The sequence below is a fragment of the Lutra lutra genome, chromosome 4 (assembly GCF_902655055.1).
Source record: "Lutra lutra chromosome 4, mLutLut1.2, whole genome shotgun sequence".
Lineage (NCBI taxonomy): Eukaryota > Metazoa > Chordata > Mammalia > Carnivora > Mustelidae > Lutra > Lutra lutra.
In genome coordinates this window covers 164017517-164036689 of record NC_062281.1, presented here as the reverse complement: position 1 = coordinate 164036689, position 19173 = coordinate 164017517, and the positions used below count along the sequence as shown (strand labels likewise).

General features: G+C 53.2%; 1 protein-coding gene across 5 annotated transcripts in view; it reads left to right on the top strand.

Moving 5' to 3' along the window:
* CFAP57 (cilia and flagella associated protein 57) overlaps window positions 1–19173 on the top strand; it is a 71448-nt gene that overhangs the window by 41242 nt on the left and 11033 nt on the right. For 4 of the 5 annotated variants that reach the window (XM_047727715.1, XM_047727711.1, XM_047727714.1 and 1 more), the window contains 6 exons: window positions 1967–2140; window positions 3020–3178; window positions 5563–5706; window positions 10921–11037; window positions 12324–12458; window positions 12548–12691. In XM_047727715.1, coding sequence (XP_047583671.1) covers window positions 1967–2140; window positions 3020–3178; window positions 5563–5706; window positions 10921–11037; window positions 12324–12458; window positions 12548–12691 — 873 coding nt within the window. Of the gene's footprint in view, window positions 1–1966; window positions 2141–3019; window positions 3179–5562; window positions 5707–10920; window positions 11038–12323; window positions 12459–12547; window positions 12692–19173 lie in introns of those variants that run through there. The other variant, XM_047727716.1, reaches the window with a different exon arrangement.

Genomic DNA, 19173 nt, shown 5'->3' with positions numbered 1-19173 from the left:
CACCAGTGCCGAGAGCAGGGCCTGCGTTTTCAGGCTGCAGGCATGACCCCATTCCGGCGGTGGACCTGAGTGTGGGTGGCTGAGGCTGAGGTGAGACGAAGGTCAAAGCACCCTGGGACATGACAGGGCCCTCTGTCACCACCCCCAGTTCCAGCACAAGAACTGAGTGGGCACCCAAAAGTCTTCAGTGAGCGGGGAAGGGAGCAGGCAGTGGGGGATAAAGGAGGTGAGAGGTGGAGGGTAGAGGTCTCTTCACAGAGCAGGTTGAGCTCTGACAGCCGCACTGGGAATGTTCCCTGCCGGGTCCTCACTGCCGCTGTCCAGCTCCCTCCCACCCCACTACTTGGAGTAGCCAAGATCCCCACACAGCCTCTGAGCCTCTGCTCTGGATGATCCCTCTTGCCCTGGCCACTGGTCCATCCCCACACAGACTCGGGAGGAGAACCAGCTCCTAAAGGGTTCTTCGCTACCCCCATCTCCCCTCCCATGGGGCCAAGCAGTCTTCCTCTGCATCCTCAGGGCCCCCAGACCCCTTGCTCTTACTGGCCTATCCAGTAGCATCCTGCCTTTACTTCTCTTTCCCCCTGTCGCGGGGGAAGTGCTTCTCAAGGGCAGGGACTGTGTCTCACCCATCAGTGATTTTCAAAACCTTCAAGGAATGGGGGGAGGAGGGTGTCCTAGAAGCCCCAGAAACGTTAGTCCACCTCCAGTAAACTGGTCTGAGCTTTGCCTTTGGGGGCTCCAGGGTTGGGCCAGGGATGAATCTGCCCTGAGGGGAGAGAGGCTGGCCTTCCTGCCAGGACCCCCACAGGGATGACAACCCATTTCTTCTTTTGAGTCCAAGATTTCCACTCAGAACTTCCCTAGGGAGCTCCCACCTGGCAGGCCTTGACAACCTGGCTGGCTTACTTTCCTTCTTAACGACACCTACCAGAGCTGGAGCGGTGGCTGGCGGGCGACTCTGGGCTGCAGATGGAGTGCTCGGGGCCAGGCTTCTGTCTAGCAAGAGTCTGGTGACATGTGATGGGGAAAGAGAGCAGCCTTCCTCTGGAGCCCAGTCTTAAAACCATCTTGTCTCTCTGAGCCCCCAAAGCACTCACTGCAGGGATCGTATTGCTCGGAGCATGCCAGGGGCCTTGGGAAGGGAAACAGGTGGCCTTTGACTTCTTCTAGAACTCGCAGCCGCAGCCCCCCCCCCCGGGGGCAGTAAGCAAAGAGGAGGCACGCCCCAGTCACCTCTCAGACTCCACCAGGTGGGCGGAGTTAACTTTTCCAGCATCCAGGCTCCACGATTTCACTCTCTGTGTACCAGGAGCAGGGCAGGGGGTCCCCCATGGGGAGCAAAGGGATGTGACCCCACCAGCCAGTGAGGAGCTTCCTTGCTAGGGGAGGATCCAGACAAACAGACAATGACAATGTAATGTAAAGTGCTGGGGGATGGTTGGGACTAGATTAAGGAGCTGGAGGGCAGAGTTCAAGATGCACTCCTTCAGGTGGTGATTAAGGACCTACTGTGTGCCCGTGGGGGCTGTACTCTGGGAATGCAGTGGTGGGCACGATAGACCGGGTTTCTGCCCTCGAGGAGCTCCCATCTAATGGGAAAGGCAGTCAAGTTGTTTTACAAATATAGTTCCAACTGTCACAAATTCATTGAGGAAAAGATAGAGGAAACGTGAGTGTCAGGGTGAAGACCAGCATTGGGGCAGGCGCGAGGATGTCGGGAAGGTGGTTGTTGAAGTGATGGAAGTGGCGGCCTCATCTGGAGGTAGAGAAGAGAAGACGGGACAGACAGGAGGACAGTGGAAGGTCCGGGGACCCAAGGCCTTTGTTCCCATGTCTGTAATAACACCCACCTTCCCGTTCCCCATGAGAGGCACCATATGCTCCTCTCATCCCGGGCACTGTCAGGGCAAAAGGGTCGTGTGTCCCTTCTCCCTGAGAGTACACTCTCCCTTCTCTGACCCAGGCACAGGAGGATGTCAGGCAACAGCTGCGGGAGTTCGAAGAGACCAAGAAACAGATTGAAGAAGATGAGGACCGAGAAATCCAAGATATCAAAACCAAGTACGAGAAAAAGCTTCGGGATGAGAAGGAATCAAACCTGCGGCTCAAAGGAGAAACGGGCATCATGAGGAAAAAGGTATGATGCTGTTCTAGACAGACCTGGGCTGCATTGCCCAGAATAATTCCAACCCACCAGGCAGGCACATCCTTCCCACCCCTCCTTGGGGCTCTCTCTTCTCCGTCCTTTTCACAGGGTTAGTGACTTAGTGATGTTTGCCCTGACACTGATGGACATCCCCAGCTTTCATTTATGGTCCAGTAGGATTTAGTCAGTTTTCAGAGTTAAACCTCTGGTAGAAATGGAGATGAGACCTTCTGGAGGTGAGGTCAAGTCCTGGAGGTGTCCTTAGGTACTCGGTGTGGGGAGCTCTGGGCAGGAGAAGGACTGATGCTTAGTCTACAAGGCAGGGCAAAGAGTTCAGAGATCCTTGTAGAATGTTTAGCCTTAGAGAAATCAACTTCAAAGCAAACTCATGTTCCTTCCCGTTAGAAATTCCATGGCATGTCAATCCAGGGACGATGTCGCCTTCCCTTCTTAGACATGGCCAAGGTGGCTCATCCATTACAATATCTATGACCTTGATGGGGCACAGTTCCCCACCTACCAAGGTTAGTGTGGTCATGGAAAACTCTGGGTCCACCTGGAGAGCTGGTCTCCGAGCTTCTTGCCCCAACAGTCCATCCTCGCAGAGGGGACTGGGACTAGATCTTCCCAGACAGAATGCTACATCACTTATGGGGCCCAAGACATCCCTGACCTGTCCAAAATCTCCAAAAATTCACTCCTAAAGGCCCAGGAATGTTGAGCGTTAGATGTGATTTTCAGCTCACAAAGGTGGGGAGTTCGGGTCACAGGTTGGTGAGGGGGAGCTCTGTGTGCGGGCAGGCATTGGGGAGGCAGAGAGGGGAGTGCAAAGACTTTGGTGGTCTCTGTTGTTGCCACTTGTACCTGCAGTTCAGCAGCCTGCAGAAGGAGATCGAGGAGCGAACCAATGACATTGAGGTCCTGAAGGGGGAGCAAGTGAAGCTACAGGGGGTCATCAAGTCCCTGGAGAAGGACATCCTGGGCCTCAAGCGGGAAATCCAGGAAAGAGATGAGACAATTCAAGACAAGGTGAAGGCTCCTCTCTGTCCTCCCTTAACCGCCAGCTGGATGGACCCAGGGGATGAGGACAGAGCTCAGGAGAGAGGGCCCCTGGATGCTTTAAACACATTTGTGGAACCTGATGGGGGATGAGTGGTCTGCAAAGTACCTGTAGTGCCCTTGGCACTGGACTGATTACTGTAAACACACCACACTCTATTCTCCCAGCGACCCCAAGGGCCGCGAGGGACCCAACTGTAGAGCTCAGGAAACTGAGTTCCAGGCGTTTGGTATCTTGCCCAAGGTCATATAGTCTATAGGCGACAGATTTGGGCTAAGAACCTAAGTCAGCCGACAGCAGCACCCCTGCTCTCCACTGCTCCAGGCATCCTCGGGTGACCGTGCCCATGGATGGGGGGCAGCTCACCCACCCTGCTGCCCTCTCCCTGTAGTTGGCCTACAACCACTGTGTGCCCCAAAAAGCCGGTATCCCTTTTTAGGATGCCTTTCTTACAAAACACTTAGAAGACAGACACATCACATTTTGTGAGGCTTACCAAAGTTTTGGCTCCTCCTCCCCAGCAAATCCAGGCTGTGGGCCCTCTTGCCCACCCCCTCACCATTCCTGCCTCAGGCAGGCAGAATTCTCTGGTGGTTGAGACCCTGGGCTTCAGCCCTGGTTAATTGGGTTCTGGCACAGGTTTTGTCATTTACTGGCCACAGGACCTTGTGCAGTGTCTCTGAGCCTCACCTGTAAAGTAGAGTCCCTCAGGGGGTCTGTTAAGGGGAATGGGATGGTGCCTGCATGAAATTTCTGCACATGAGTGTTTGTGTATGTGTCTGGGCCTTGGGGTAGGGAAGGTCCAAAGCTCTCTTCAGATTCTCAAAGGGGAATAAAGAGGGTAAGGCCTCCTGACCTGGAATTGCAACAGTCTCCTATCCAGCTCAACAGCCTTCCTTCCCACCTCCTACCCCGGCTCCTGCCACCATCCTCTGTAACTATGTCACTCTGCCACCTAAAATTCTGCCGTAGCTCCTCACTGCAGCTTGGGCAGCAGGATTTTTCTTTAAAGGGCTAGGTAGTAAATATTTCGTCTTTGCATACAGTGTCGCCTCTGTCACACTACTCAATTCTGCCGCTGTATTGTAAAATCAGCCACAGACCACACATAAATGAGTGGGCTTGGCCGCGTTCCAATAAAACTTTATTGTAAACAGGTCAGATTTGACCCAAGGGCCATAGTTGGCCAACTCTAGCCTCCTGGACACCTTCTGAACCCCCTTTAACCCAGCAGGCCGTCCCACAGTCCCCTCACCTCCTCCCCTCTGGTCCCATGAAGCACTGCTTTATATGTCCCCTGGTTATTCTCGATGGCCTCTGTATATACTGCACCTTCTGAGCCGTCCTCTTTTACACCCATGACAGGGCAGGGCTGCTCTTGTTGACACATCTGCTTTCCCAGCCAGTGCCTTCTCCCGTAAGGACAGGGACGGTGTCCTATTTCTGGCATCTCAGCACAAGGTCCTCATTCAGTAACTGTTCGATGGATGGACAGATCTGCTTTGCAGTTACTATTGCTGTGAAACAAATTATCCCAACACCTGGTGGTGCCAAACAGCCACTGCTTGATTATGCTCTCCGGTTCTGTGGGTCTGGCATTTGGACAGGCTACAACACAATGGCCTGTCTTTGTCCCCAGTGGCAGGGACCTTCCTGAGCCTCAACCAGGGGTGACGCAAACAGCTGGGGGCTGGAAGACCAGTATTCAACGTGGCTTCTTCATGCACCTGTCCAGTCCCTTGGCCGGGGGGCACTAGGAGGCTGGGCTCAGCTGGGACTGGCCACCAGAGTACCATCATGCTCCTCAGTCTGATGGGCTTGGTGTAGTAGGACTTTTTCCAGAGCAGATGACCTCCCTCAGAGCACAAGTCCCCAGAGAACCAGGTGGGAGTTGCTTGGCCTTTTCTGAGCCAGCGTGGGAAGCCACACAGCATCACTCGAGCTGTGTTCTTTGGGTTGCAAGCAAACCATAGGTCAAGCCAGATGCAAGACAACAGAATTAGATCTTAGCTCCTGACAGAAGATCGTACAGTCCCATTGGAGATAGAAGAGCATGTGGGATGAGAGATTCTGGAAAATACAGTCCTCTCCAAGCTGTATTTGAATGAGTGAATGAATGAACAAATGAAGGCAGTCCTAGCACAGAAGCCACAGAGTCAGGGCTGCAGCCTAGCAGAGAAGCCAGCCTTCGTATCCCCGGCTGGGAGAGCGGTCTGTGGCCTCCTCAGTCAGGGCACAGGACTGATGGCCTTTGCCTGAAGGAGGTGCCATCTCTCTCTCTCTCTCTCTCTCTCTCTCTCTCTCTCTCTCTCTCTCCTACTCTTTCTCTCACTTCTCTCTCATCCCACCACAGGAGAAGCGCATCTATGATCTGAAAAAGAAAAACCAAGAACTAGAGAAATTCAAGTTTGTACTTGACTACAAAATCAAGGAGCTAAAGAAGCAAATAGAACCGCGAGAGAATGAGATCAAGGTGATGAAGGAACAGATTCAGGAGGTGAGAGCCATCTGCGACACTCTGGCCGTTTGGGCGGTGGGCCCCTCTCTCCTCCCCTACTCTTCCCGACACTGCCCAGGGGCAAGGAGACAAAGCTCTCGTCACAAGCCCTGCCCACTCCCCAAGGGTGTGTGTCCCCACACTGCAGGGGAAGCTCCAGAAAAGGTCCCGCTGGGAGGTCAGTGGTGCAGAAGTGAAAGACTTTCCGATTTGGCTTGTGGCCGGAGGCTGGGGTGGGCCTGGGACCTGCCGGAGCCGCAGTGCGCTCACTCTGTGGGGTCTTCGGCCACCAGGGGGCGGTGCGTACTCAGCCACCAACCTGTCGCCAGGGAAAGCGCACCCCTCCCCTTCGACATCTTTTTCCCATCTGGAAATGTTGGTGGGGGCAGGAGCACTGCTGTGTTTGGACTTCGTCTGAGGAGAAACGGGAAGTCATGAAGGCTCTTGAGAGGAGAGTAGCAGCTTCAAGTGTGTGTTCTGGGAAGCAGACAGGATGAAGGTAGAGAGGAGAGATTAAAAGCAAGATCAACAGGACAAGGGCTCCCGAGAGTCCAGTGAGGGACCAGTGTCCCCTTTCCACCCCTCCGCCCCCGGACATAGCATCTCCTTAAACAGATTGTGGCTGACAGTAGGGTCCACGGTTGATCTCAAATCGAATTCCTGTGGCGCCTGGGTGGCCCAGTTGGTTAAGCATCCACCTCTTGATTTCTGATTTTGGCTGAGGTCATGATCTCAGGGTCATGATCTCAGGGTCAGGCTCTGTGCTCAGCAGGGAATCTACTGGGGAGGAGGGATTCTCTCTTTTCTCTCTCTTTCTGTCTCTCTCTCCGTCCCCCATGACCCTCCCCCACTCATGTGTGCGCTTTCTCTCCCCCCCTCTCTCTCAAATAAATAAATAAATCTTTCTTTTCTTAAAGATTTTATTTATTTGACAGAGACAGACAGAGATTACAAGTAGGCAGTCAGAGAGAGAAAGGAGGAAGCAGGCTCCCTGCTGAACAGGGAGCCTGCAGGGCTTGGTCCCAGGACCCTGAGATCATGACCTGAGCTGAAGGCAGAGACTTAATCTACTGAGCCACCCAGGCACCCCTAAATAAATAAATCTTTAAAAAAAAAAACCGACCCTGAGGGGTACCTGGGTGGTTCAGTCGTTAGGTATCTGCCTTTGGCTCGGTTTGTGATCTCAGGGTCCTGGGATCGAGCCCCACATCAGGCTCCCTGCTCAGTGGGAAGCCTGCTTCTCCCTTTCCCACTCCCCCTGCTTGTGTTCCCTCTCTCCCTGTGTCTGTCTCTCTCAACTAAATAAATAAAATCTTAAAAAAAATTTTTTTTAAAAGCCTGAATTCCTGACTTGGCCTTCCTCCTGTTTCCTCTTAGTAAATGGTACCACAATCCCCCCAGGTGCTTAAGGTATAAGCATAGAGTCTTGTCGATTCTTCCCTTCCCCTAACTGCTGTATCCAAACAGTCACCAGAGACAGCTCCAACCCACGCCTCCTTCCTCTCTGCTGCCTCACGTGGGTTCAGGCCTCTGTCATCTCTCATCTGGACTTGACTCCAGCCTCCAGTCTGGTCTCCACACAGAGGCCACAGCAAACCCCCAGTGGTGTCCCCTTCCACCTAGAATAGAACCCATACTCTCCAGTGGGGCCCTGCGCGATCCAGGTGCCACCCCTCTCCATCGCCAGCCCAAAGTCTCTGACAGTTCTGCTCCCCACCCATTTTCGAGGATTGTGCTGAGCAAGGATGCGAGTGTGTCAGAGAGTGTCCATAGCCTCAGTGGAACTGGATCCAAGAGCTATGGTGGGTCTGCAGGAGACCCAGGAAAGAAGTCGGGTGGTGGGATCAGTCCAGGGCTAGAGTGTTTGGAGAGGGTATGTCCTCGTGGCAGGGACTTTCTCCCTGGCCTCTGGGAAAGGGGAGGATGTCCCCAGCTGACCACAGAGCTGCCTCATCTGGGCCTCCTGCCATTCTTGAGTGACTTCCAGGTGCAGAAATGGCAGTCCGAAAAAGAGCGGATGCCCCACTTGCCTGGAAAGTGAGTGTACTGCAACCCCCCAAAATCACTGTCCCGTTTCCTCTTCTCATTCTCAGGGAGACTTACAGCGGGGTCACTTACTTTCCACCCCAGCACACTGGAAGGATTATTCCCTTTGCCTTTGGTAACTGGGCTACCCACGCATTGATTCCCAGCACGGTATCTCTGCACCCTGAGGGTGATCCCAGCAGGGCCCCTCCTACCCCGACCCCCAGTGCCAGCTGCCACCAGGACTGATGTTTGGGCCCGATTCCGCCACCTGGAGACAGGGGGGTGGGGACTCTGATTTGGGGGCCTCCCTCTGGGGGGCCACAGACCTCTTGGGCCCATCCACTGCGCGTCTCCGGTGAAGTTCCTTTTCCTACGAGAAGGACGCTGTAAGCAACTCAGGCTTGTTTGTGGAGCTGAGACCTCTGTGAATGAAAACCTCATACTTCCTTGATGGAGGTCTCTCCTGGCATAGAGACTTCTCCAGCTTCTCTTTGACGATCCTAGGGAGAGAGTGTCCAGACCCTTGTGGTTGTACTTCACACTCTTGTTCACCCATCGAGTGCGACTGTGGGGGTTTCTAAACCTCAGCATTTTCATGTTTTAGGGTAGCTAATCTTTTGTTATGGGGAGCTGCCCCACACTAAGGCACTTAGCAACATCCCTGGGGCCTACCTACTAGATGCCAGTGGCCACCCTCCCCTACCCCCAGATGGGACAACCAAAAATGTCTCCAGATGTTGCCAGATGTCCCCCAGGGGGTAAAATGCCTCTTTCCTGCCCCTTCCCCCCAACTGAGAGTCACTGAATGTGAGGAGTAACACATGGAAAAGTAGATGGGATTTCCTCCCCAGGAAGAGGGTGCTTGTTCCCACATACTGGCTAGTATCCTAGCTGTCCAGCCAGCGATTCAAATTCAGCATATTTCACAATTTCTCTATGAAATAGGTTATTTCTGTTCTCAGCAGGTTTTGATGCTTTGCCTTTATTACTTCCTCTCTAACCTAATCTGTCATTACTGGCTTCAAGACTACAGAGAAAGAGGCAGAGCCCGCTGTAGGCACACCGACATGACCTTGGGGAAGCCCCGTTCTCTCTTCCAGCCACTGTTCCCTTGGTCTGGGCACCCTCGTGTTGCCTCCTGACTGGTCCACCTGGCTCCAGTCTTGCTCTCTCCAGTAGGACTTCTACATGGGGCCCATGTGACCCAGCTCAGCTGACCTCTCCGGCCCCATAGCCCTTCCTCACCTGCACCCCTCCTGCGGCCCCCTCACCTCCACACCACACCCCAACACCTGTAGCCTGCAGAGATGCACGCCTCCGGTCCTCCCTCTCTGCCTGGAGTTCTTCTTCTCCACTCTGACCTCCCATACCTATTTGTCTCACAAACCCTGATTGAGCCTCCCTGTTCATGCAGAGGGCGCTTTCTCCCTGGACCTGCCCTTCTAGCCCTCTAGACCTGCAGCCTCTTGAAAACTCCCTCTTCATCGGTTCTGTCTCCCCAGGCCTGGCATGACTGGCCACCGCTCTCTGGTGGACACATCCTTTCTTGAGCTGCGCACAGCCCCACACCTGCTGTGTCCTCCACAGATAGGCGGACAGAGCCCCGCCAACACCGCACGTTTATCTTTCCACTCCTCTCCTGGAAGGCAGGTTGCTTCAAGCACCCCTCTCCTCCCTCACGGGGGGGTCCCCTTTGCCTTGGACATTTGCCATGCACTCATTCATTCAGATGCGTGTCTACTGAGTGCTGCCTTCCTGCCAGACACTGGGTCAGAGGGCTCTTCTGTCTATACAGACTGCTTCCAGTCCTGACGAGAATGTTCTACAAGCTGCCCCTTTGTGTCCAGAACACAGATGTGGCTCACTCGGGCTTCCTGGTACCCCAGAATATGGTCAGGAGCTTTCAAATCTGACCAAAGGCCCTGGGATAGACTAGAAGAGCTACTCCATCCAGCCATAAAAAAAAGACCCAGTGAACCAACCCATCTCCCCAAAATAGCGAACCTCTCTATTAATAGGAATACTAGTGTCCACCAGATTTGGGGCATCAATCAAACATCACCCCTTTGCTTTTGGCAGAGATTAGATCAAATGAGAGCTTGCATACACCTGGTCTCATCCTAAACAAGTTCCAATTGTCATTCTCATGTCCCTGGTTAATACAAACGCAATAATGAGTAAAAAAAAAAAAATCTTGCAGAAGCTCATTAGTAGTTTCCTCCTTTTCTTTCAAAGACGAGACATTCTCCTCAGTTGTACTTTTTTTTTTAAAAGATTTTATTTATTTATTTGACAGAGAGAGATCACAAGTAGACAGAGAGGCAAGCACAGAGAGAGAGGAGGAAGCAGGCTCCCCGCTGAGCAGAGAGCCCGATGTGGGACTCGATCCCGGGACCCTGAGATCATGACCTGAGCCGAAGGCAGAGGCTTAACCCACTGAGCCACCCAGGCGCCCTCAGTTGTACTTTTTAACAGATTGACAGGTGGAGGTTCCTTCAACTGGGGAATACCTACCTGCTGGTCCCTTACAACTTTCTGCTTTGGGATCGACTCTGATGTCTTGGGGCCACAAAGCGTCAGGATCCACTCACACGATTTCACAAAGTAGGCAAGGAGAGTGCTTCTCTGCAGAACCCTGCCTCAGGTTCCAAGTTCCAGCACTTGAAAGCCACCAAGTAATAGAGAATTCAAGAAAAGAAGGTTAATTAGCATGGCTGAAGGAACGGGGAAATGAAGACAGAAAAATTCAGAGCCTGGTTATAAAAACACATGGTCTGCCTCAACATATCCGCCAAGGGGCGGGGGCTTTGGGGGTGGCAAGGAGTTAAGAAGAAAGGTTTTGGGGGTGCCTGGGTGGTTCAGTTAGTTAAGCATCTGACTCTAGATTTCAACTCAGGTCTTGATCTCAAGGTCTTGGGATCCAGTCCCTCATCAGGCTCTGCACCAGGCATGGAACCCCCTTGAGATTCTCTCTCTCTCTCTCTCTCCCTCTCCCTCTTCCCCTCCCACCAACACTGTCCTGTGTGTGCCTGCTCTGTCTCTCTCTCTCTCTTAAAAAAAAAAAAAAGTCGGGGTGCGGGCAGTGGAGAAGAAAGGTTTCATTGCAGAGGACAAAGGTGGGAGCTAGAAAAGAGATGCCCTGGTAGCCTTTCTTATTTCTTGACTTTCCCTCCTTGTTCTCTGTAGATGGAAGCAGAACTGGAGCGTTTCCATAAGCAGAACACGCAGCTGGAGCTGAACATCGCAGAACTGTGGCAGAAACTAAGAGCCACCGATCAGGAGATGCACAGAGAGAGACAGAAGGTGTGAGGATTTCAGAGTCTGGCAGATCTGGGCTTTAGAATCTGGCACCTGTCTGCAGCGGGCAGCTGGCTTCCAAGAGACAGTGCCAGCCCATTGCTAAGATACATTCCCATTTTAACTCGCTCTCCCCTTGCTCACAGCCCTGCCTGGTTTCATGCCCATGCAAATGCACGTGACTGCATCCATCTGAGACTAGGAGGACTTTGGGTAAAGTGCTCAAAGGGATGGGAAGCCAAGCATCATAAGGGCACTTGCGGCATTGGCTTGTTTGGCCTGGGAAGGAATATGCTCAGAGAGGTCATCTGTAGGCAGTGGGAAAAGGTTTTGACTATCAAAAACAAAACGAAAACATCCTGAAGCAAAGAGAGCCTCAGAAATTGTTTATTCCGGTCTCTTTAGGTAATTACGTAAGGCCAGAGGGATTAGAAGGTTAAGGCACCCATAACCAGGCAATGTACCCAGAGCCAGCACTGGGAACCACGTCTTCTGCTCCTGGGCCAGGACTTGGCTGCACCCCCACCCCCTAGCACAGGGCCCCCCATGTTTGGTTCATTGGACTGACTTTTTCCATTCCCCACATTAAGCACTGACTCTGTACTGGGTCAGAAGAGAAGCTGCGAGCCACCACCGTGAAAGGACGCAGATCCCGCCAGGTGGCTAGGTGATCTGTGATGTGTGCAGAGCAATCCTGATGCAAGGTGAAAGGTTCTGATAGATGAACAAAGGGCTACAGGAGCAGGAGGCAGGAGAGACCCTCCAGGTCAGGGGAACGGGAGGCTGGGTATCAGAGAAGGCAGGATGGAAGAGCAAGCCTCTGGCCCAAGTGTGCAGACGCAACCAATCTGCCCAGTTTGGTCATGTTTTTGCTACCCTCTCACAACAGTGCTCCTGTCAGAAGGATGCTCCCTGGGCGAGCTCAGAGGAGGGGACAGGGAAGCAATGGTCCAGAGACCTGCAAGGGAGAAGCGATACTATCCATTTTGGCTCAGAAAGGAGTAGTGGGACCACTCGGGCTTCCTTTCATCTTTTAAGGTGTGTGGTCCTGAAGGGAGTCTAGAGCCAATGAAGGAATCTTCTGGGTGGACTTTTAAAGCTGAAGCTCTTCGGGCAGGTGCCCATGAGTGTTAGTACCTCTCTCTGCCTCTGGGCTGTGAGCCCCGCTAGGTCTCTGTGTCCCGGCAGCCAACCATGAGCCCCAGAGGCGGTGTGTCTCGTCCTCCGGCTGCCATCTGCCTTTCCCCTGGAGAGCCCCTGGGGGTGCCAGAAGTACATGCCTATGGTTGCAGGAGCGTGACTTGGAGGCGCTGGTCAGAAGGTTTAAGACAGACCTTCACAACTGCGTGGCGTACATCCAGGAACCCCGGCTCCTGAAGGAGAAGGTCCGAGCTCTCTTTGAGAAGTACGTGCAGCGGGCGGACATGGTGAGCCCTGCTCCCCTTTCCCATGCTCACCTGCTCTCCCGGCTCCCCGCTGCCTCCCTGAGAAGCCCTTCTGCCCCCCACCCCAACAGGTGGAGATCGCGGGGCTGAACACAGACCTGCAGCAGGAGTATGCCCGTCAGCGGGAGCACCTGGAGAGAAACCTGGCCACTCTCAAGAAGAAGGTGGTCAAGGAGAGCGAGCTGCACCGCACAGATTACGTCCGCATCATGCAGGTACGGCCGCTTCTCAAATGGCCGGGGGCCACCATCTCTCTCTACCGCTTTCTCTTTGACTCCTCTCCTCTACCTTCCCCAAGCTTGACCTGGCTGAGGCCGAGGCCCAGAGCCCCTCCAGGTTTTTGTAGGTGTTCCCTTGACCACTCTGGCCCCGTCCGCGCCCATTCCTTTCTACCCCCAGCCCTACTCCACAGGCAGCCTTCCCTGTTTCTGCCCTTCTTTATCCAAGGCCCTCCAGGGTCCCGCCTCCCCGTCTCCTCGCCCGCCTCTGGCCCTGCAGCCACAGGATTTTAGCTCCCCCACGTCACGCTCTCCTCTTTTCTCTGGTTTCCCACTCTTATTTCACCTTAATTCGTTTTGCTGCTTTTCATTCTGCTACCTGAATCACGTGATACCCAGTAGCAGGTTCCCTCTGAACACACCCCTTCTCCACCCGCTTCATCTGCCTTTTCTGGTGCCTCAGGTCCCTTCCCTTATCTCTCGGGTCCAGAGCCAACCACACCCACGATAGTGCTGGCCCTACTCAGATTTAATGAGCTGTCCACACCCACCTCCCGATCCCTCACCCGGCTGTGCAGAAAGTGCTGACCCCATTCCCGACGCCTCCACTTACACACATTATCAGGACTGCTAGGCAGGATTCTGCTGCCAGATTTCTGCCTGAGTATCAGTATCGTCTGAGGCAATTAACATGATTTAATATCAAAAGAGAACATCATATTTATAAGGTGCATACCTTTTTATATTTATATTTCTTTAACGCCATAATTGAAATACTAGGATGGGGAGGGGCTGCAGCTGGATTGAAACAAACCAGTTCCCAGCTCAGCCAGTCTCTGCCTGGGTGAGCAGAGCGCATCCCGATTCAGGACAGAGCCAGGCGTGGCGGGTCTCTCGCACCATCCTACAGCAGGGCCCCTGCCTCAAAGCACCCCACCCTGTCAAACCACTGCCTTTCTCCTGGGCCACCAAAGCAGTCGAAGCCCAGAGAGAGGAGTGCATTCCATTGATGGGACTGTTTAGGTATCAGCAGCAGAGACACAGAGCCCCGCTAAGATCTCAAGGCCCCCAGACACCGAGCCCCCACTGGGTTCTGGAATACAGTGGGCTGGGCGGTGGGACCAGGACCACTATAGGAGCAGTTGGCGGCTGGGGATGTTGCTGAGCCTTCACCTGTGTCCTGCCACCAGTGCACAGGTCTGAAGGATCCTCCAGGGTTGGGGTGCCCCTCTCCATGCCAAATGGATTTGGCGAAAGCAAATGTCAGTCCTAGGAGAAGAAGGAAAGGGAACGGAAAGACCACAGGTTAGCCCGATGGTACAAGCATCAGCATGAGGCCACTCAGGACAGGCACAAGTCTTCTTTTGCTCCCTGGGACCCCAGAGGGCTCCTGGCCACGTCTGCTGGGCAGGGTGAGAGGGTGGAGGGAGCAAGGAGACACAAGCAGGGCTCCTGCCCAGCCCTGCCCTGCCCCTGCCTGATGGCTGGCAGAGGGAGATGTCATCCAGGGGAAATCCCTGGAACAGTGCTTTCTCGAGCAGCTTTGTAAATCTGTGTGCTGGGGCACCCAGTGGATCCATAGATGTTTCCTCAGAGTGGAGCCGAGAGGCAGGGTTCTGGGGCCCTACCCCTTCACCTGGGAAATGCCTTGCTTACAGTAGGCTCAGGTATCAGATTTCGTTTGGAAGAAAGGAAAGGAGGGAGGGAGAGGGAAAGAAGAGAAAAGAAAGGAAGTGAGAGAAAAAGGAAGAAAAACTTTTAAAGCCACTGTTTTCAGTTATAAAAGTGGTTTCCTTCTTTGCTATTCAGCTGAAGGAGAGGGAACAGGCTAGGACCTGGCAAGGTGTCAGGGCAGCAGAAATGAGAGTCTGTCTAAACCTGGGTTATCCTGCCCCAGCCACGTTTCCTGGGAGAACTGGGGGAAATTCCTTCTCTTCTCCAGGGGACTTCTTCTCTTTCTGTAAGATGGGGAAGAAAGTATCTACCTCAGCGAGTTACCATGGAAACTGAATGAGATTAAGCACCATAAAGCACGAGGCCATGGCTGGACCAGGACAGGTGCTCCCAAATGCCGTCTCCCTTCTGGTCCTCTCACCAAAAGACCTACTCAGCAACCAAGGCAAAAGTCAATAGGAGAGCTCGGAAGGCCATCCCAGCAAGGACTAGGGCTGCCTGTGGACTGTGGACGTGATTGAGGTGGGGGGGGGAAGGTAACCAGACATGTCCCAGACTCCCCAGCAGGTGGCCAGACCTTCTCCCTCCTCCCACCACCACCACCCCCCGGCCCCCGCCCCTGCCCCGCCAGCCACCTTGCTCTGCGTCCTTGGGTGCCAAGGCCCAGGCACTTCAGTCCAAAAAAGCAAGGAAGGTCAGGGCAGAACCCCAGAAAATGAGGTCACTGTCTCATTTATATGTTGAGACAGGAGCTCAGGGCCTCTGCACTGGCTCTCTGGCATGCTTGCAGAGAGGAAGGTAAGAGCCGCTTTGAATACAAACAACTAGGACACCCATTTTATTCATTCAGGACACAATTCTGAGGGCTTCTTGCAAGCCAAGCTCCTTGCCAGGCCGTGGAAGATTCCGAGATGAATGTGATAGTATGCCTACCCTCCACAGTTCCTGGTAGGAAACTTAAACCAGATACAGACAATCCCTGCTCAGGACAGTGTATCCAGTGCCGTGGGCCTGTCGGAGGGGCGGCCTTCAGGGCCCGGAAGAGGCCCTCGAGCTGGGCCTCTAGAAAGGGAGTAGAGGTGGTCAGGGAGCAAGTGGAGGAAGAGACTTTCGGGCAGAGAGAACACCTGAGAACGGGCCCGCAGAGAAGAGCGAGGTGTCTGTGGTATTTGGGGGCCCAGGAGTCCACAGACCTTCATCAGAGAGCTCCAGGGACAAGGAGAACAAAGCCCGCTGGAAAGCAAGTAGCTTAGGGTCCCTTGCCAGAGCTTTCCTGGCCACACCAAGAAGCATAATGTTCCTCTTAGAAGCAGGTGCCACCCGAGGTTGAAGCAGGGAGGGGTGTTTTCTGTTGAAACGATCACCTCAGTTGGCAGAGGGGGAAAGGCGGGTGGCGGAAACCCCCATGAGAAGATGGCTGCCTATTAAGGGGAGAGGAGAAGGCCTTGGAAGGGGCTAAGTTGTGACATCAAAATACAATTCAGCATAGAAATGATGAAACGTCAGGTCGGATGTGAGAGAAGGGTTAAGAGAGGAGCTGAGAGATGCCTCGTCCATGCAGTTAGGCGATGGCGATCCCACCAGCGATGGTGGGTTCTGGAGAGACGCCAAGGACGGAGGGCTCCCAGCATGCTGCCTGCACTTCCCACACTGCCAGGCGCGGCCATATTCTTTAAGGTGTCAACATAGGGAAGACCGGTAGGGGGTGCTATAGGCCTTCCCTTCCTTCTCGCTTCTGGGCTGAAGGCTCTGTATGGGTCAGTCCCCGCTCCTCCACCAAAGGCAGTCCTGGACAGCTGAGTGTAGCCCCTTTGTTTAGAAGGTTTTCTATAGAAATGGACTTTAGCATTCTCCCAGCCGGTCATACATACCCCAAGACCTGACACTTGATGGACCCCAGGCCACATTTTTTCCTGCAGCAGAGGAGCTGGGGGGTGGGGGGGTGGGGGGTACTGGAGGACTGGAGGGGCTTTTGAAGGTGGTGCTTGCTGCTGACTGAGGAGGGACCAGGAAGGGAAGATCAGCAAACCTGTCGCGTCCACGTGTTAAGCTCACACAGCTATCCAAAAGCATATACAGCTGACCTCAGTGTGACCTCTGGACTCCTGAGAACACAGACCACACCAGAAAGCACTGTTTAAGGAACCAAACTTGTACATTTAGGGGACTTCCATGGCTGACCACATACTATGTGAGGTGTTAGAATGGGGTGACGTCAATGAGAGATGGAAAGTAGACTCTGGGAGGCAGTGGTCCTAGAGGCCGATGCAGCTAGATTCAAATCCCAGCTCTACCACTGTGTGCTGCCATGGCCTCAGTTTGCTCAAATGGAAATGAGTCTAATAATAACTTCTTATGTCATAAGGTGGTTGTGGGGTTTAAATGAGTTACTGTATACAAAATGTTTGATGTGCTGCAGGGATCCAAGCAGCGCCTGAAGTTATGATTACTCTTATTGTCGCCTGAAGTTATGATTACTCTTATTGTCGTCATCGTCATCATCATTTCGTGCCTCAAATCCTGCAGGCCTGAAACACTCTTCCCTGCCCCCCACCTCCCCAGGGAGCCTTTCTCACACTGGGTGAGTGTCGCTCTTCAGACTCCCATGGCATCTCTAAGCACTGGATCCAAGCTGGACCTCCCGTGATTGCCACAATGACCAGTGCATAGTAGGCTTCCAGGAACTGGTTCTTAGGTGATTTTTATGCATGAGTAAGTGAATGAATGAAGGAACAAATGAATGAACAGAACCGGGAACTGGGTCGCATCAAGTCATGGGTCTTGATCACACTCTAATAGGGACTGGGTCACATCTGGAGGCCCATTTAGGTGGCAGGTGTCATGGAGGTGTCTGAAGCAGGCAGTGGGGTTAGAAACAGGCAATCACATCAAAAAGTACCAGGAGCCAGAAGCCCCAACCATGGTAGCAGGGTTTTCAAGGGCGGAGGGATGGGGAGACACCAGGGCAAGTACTCCGCCTGGGGTCATCGCGGTAGTAAAGCGGAGAGAGGCTGAGAGCTGGTTGCGAATCACAGCAGGAAGGTGAACACGAGATCCAGGGGAGGCACAAAATTGATAGGACTTAGTGACAGAATGGATGGAGATGAGCAAGGAGTACCTTAAGATACAGCTGGAGAAGGCAGGCCAAATGGTACCTTCGGCAGTCTCTAATCTTCATTCTGGTTATTGTTACTTTATTGAAGGAGGCAAGCGAAGGGATGCTAAGTGACGCCCATGAAGAGGGGAGTGGAACGAGCCCCTGAGCCAGAGCAGGTTGGCCCCAGTTCCCTGAATCTCCCCTAAATCTCTCTTCTGTCTGGTCTCCCCGGTCCAACCTTTACCCCCTAGTTTGTAATTTCCTTGTTAGGAAGAATCTCGACTTCACCTTGATATCTGCTGCATTCGTTATTCTTTTGCTACCCATCCCACAAATATTTATTGAGCGCCTCTTACACGCAAGGCAGAGTCCAAGGTCTTAGAACCAAACACATACATATTTAATTGAGCACATCACAATAGAAAGTCAGCAGTGGAGAAAGGTTCCAGGGGAGGAAACTGGTAGCGAGTTTTGTTGGAGAGCATCTGGAAAGGAAATGTGGGAGATTCATCACTAAGGCCTGGGTGGCTTGCAAGAGTAAAAGATCAGCCGGAGAAATCTGCTGACTTTGTAGGGAAAAAAGCACAAAGCCCAGCCTGAAAACAAGGGATCAGCAATAATTGGGCATGGCGTCCGAGAGAATTTTTTTTAATGAATGCTGAAATTAGGTGATATACTAAAAACCTGAAAGTATGTCTGACAGGCTCAGATAAAGAGGCTCCGGAGGGAAAGAATATGTCAGGATGTCTCCAGGCACTTGGGCTCTGCGGGCATATCCCCCCAACAGAGAAGTGGTTGTCATGCCTCACAGACTATAGTGCTTGGGGTCACCCTGTTCTCTGTTCCACTATGGGAAGTGTCCCAAGTGGTGGCAGTCCCTGGCACAGATCTGTTTTATGGAGATTCGGCCTGCATTTGCCCTTTCTTTGGTACTCTGACCCTCAAGGACTTTGCTCCCCATGGAAGGTCTGGCCCTCATGCTGGCGGCAGCATCTCTGAGGAGCCAGTTCAAAATGCAGAATCCCAGGACCAGCCCCAGGCTGACTGAGTCAGAAGCCACATTGAACAGGATCCTTAGGTGATTCCTTTGCACTGTCACATGAGAAGCAGTCTCATGTGCTTGGGGACAAGCCAAGCACAAAATACACTAACCAGTCCCTCTCTGGACCCATGGTGACAGGGACACTTCCACGGAGGCACCCTCAGTGCCCTCAGGCTGAGTGTGAGAAGAAAGGCAGAGATTTGAGGTGTGGGAAGGGAAGACAGAAGTGACTGCTTGGTTCCAGGTGCAGAGCCCCCACCATGGGCCCCCTGCACTTTGTGTCCGACGATATAGAACGGCTGCAAGTCCTGCCCAAGCCAGCCATGTCTTATTTCTGTGTCTTTCTCTTGCTGTTCCAGTTGTGTGTGACCCCCCACACACACCCGTTTCCCCTTTCCTTCGTAACTCCTCGCAGCCTCAGCCCAGGGATCAGTTCTTAGGAATCCACCCTGGTCATTCAGGCAGGGCTAAGTGCCTTTCCTCTGTGCCCCACTCCTCCATGACAGCAAGGTGACCACCACGCTCAGTTACACCCAGATCCCCCACTAAACCCTCACCTATTCAAGGGCAGAGGCCAGGTCTTACTTTCTATATTCCTCAGGATTAGCACAGTGCCTGGTCCATAGTAAGTACTCAAGTAAGTATTGGATGGATGGATGGATAGAT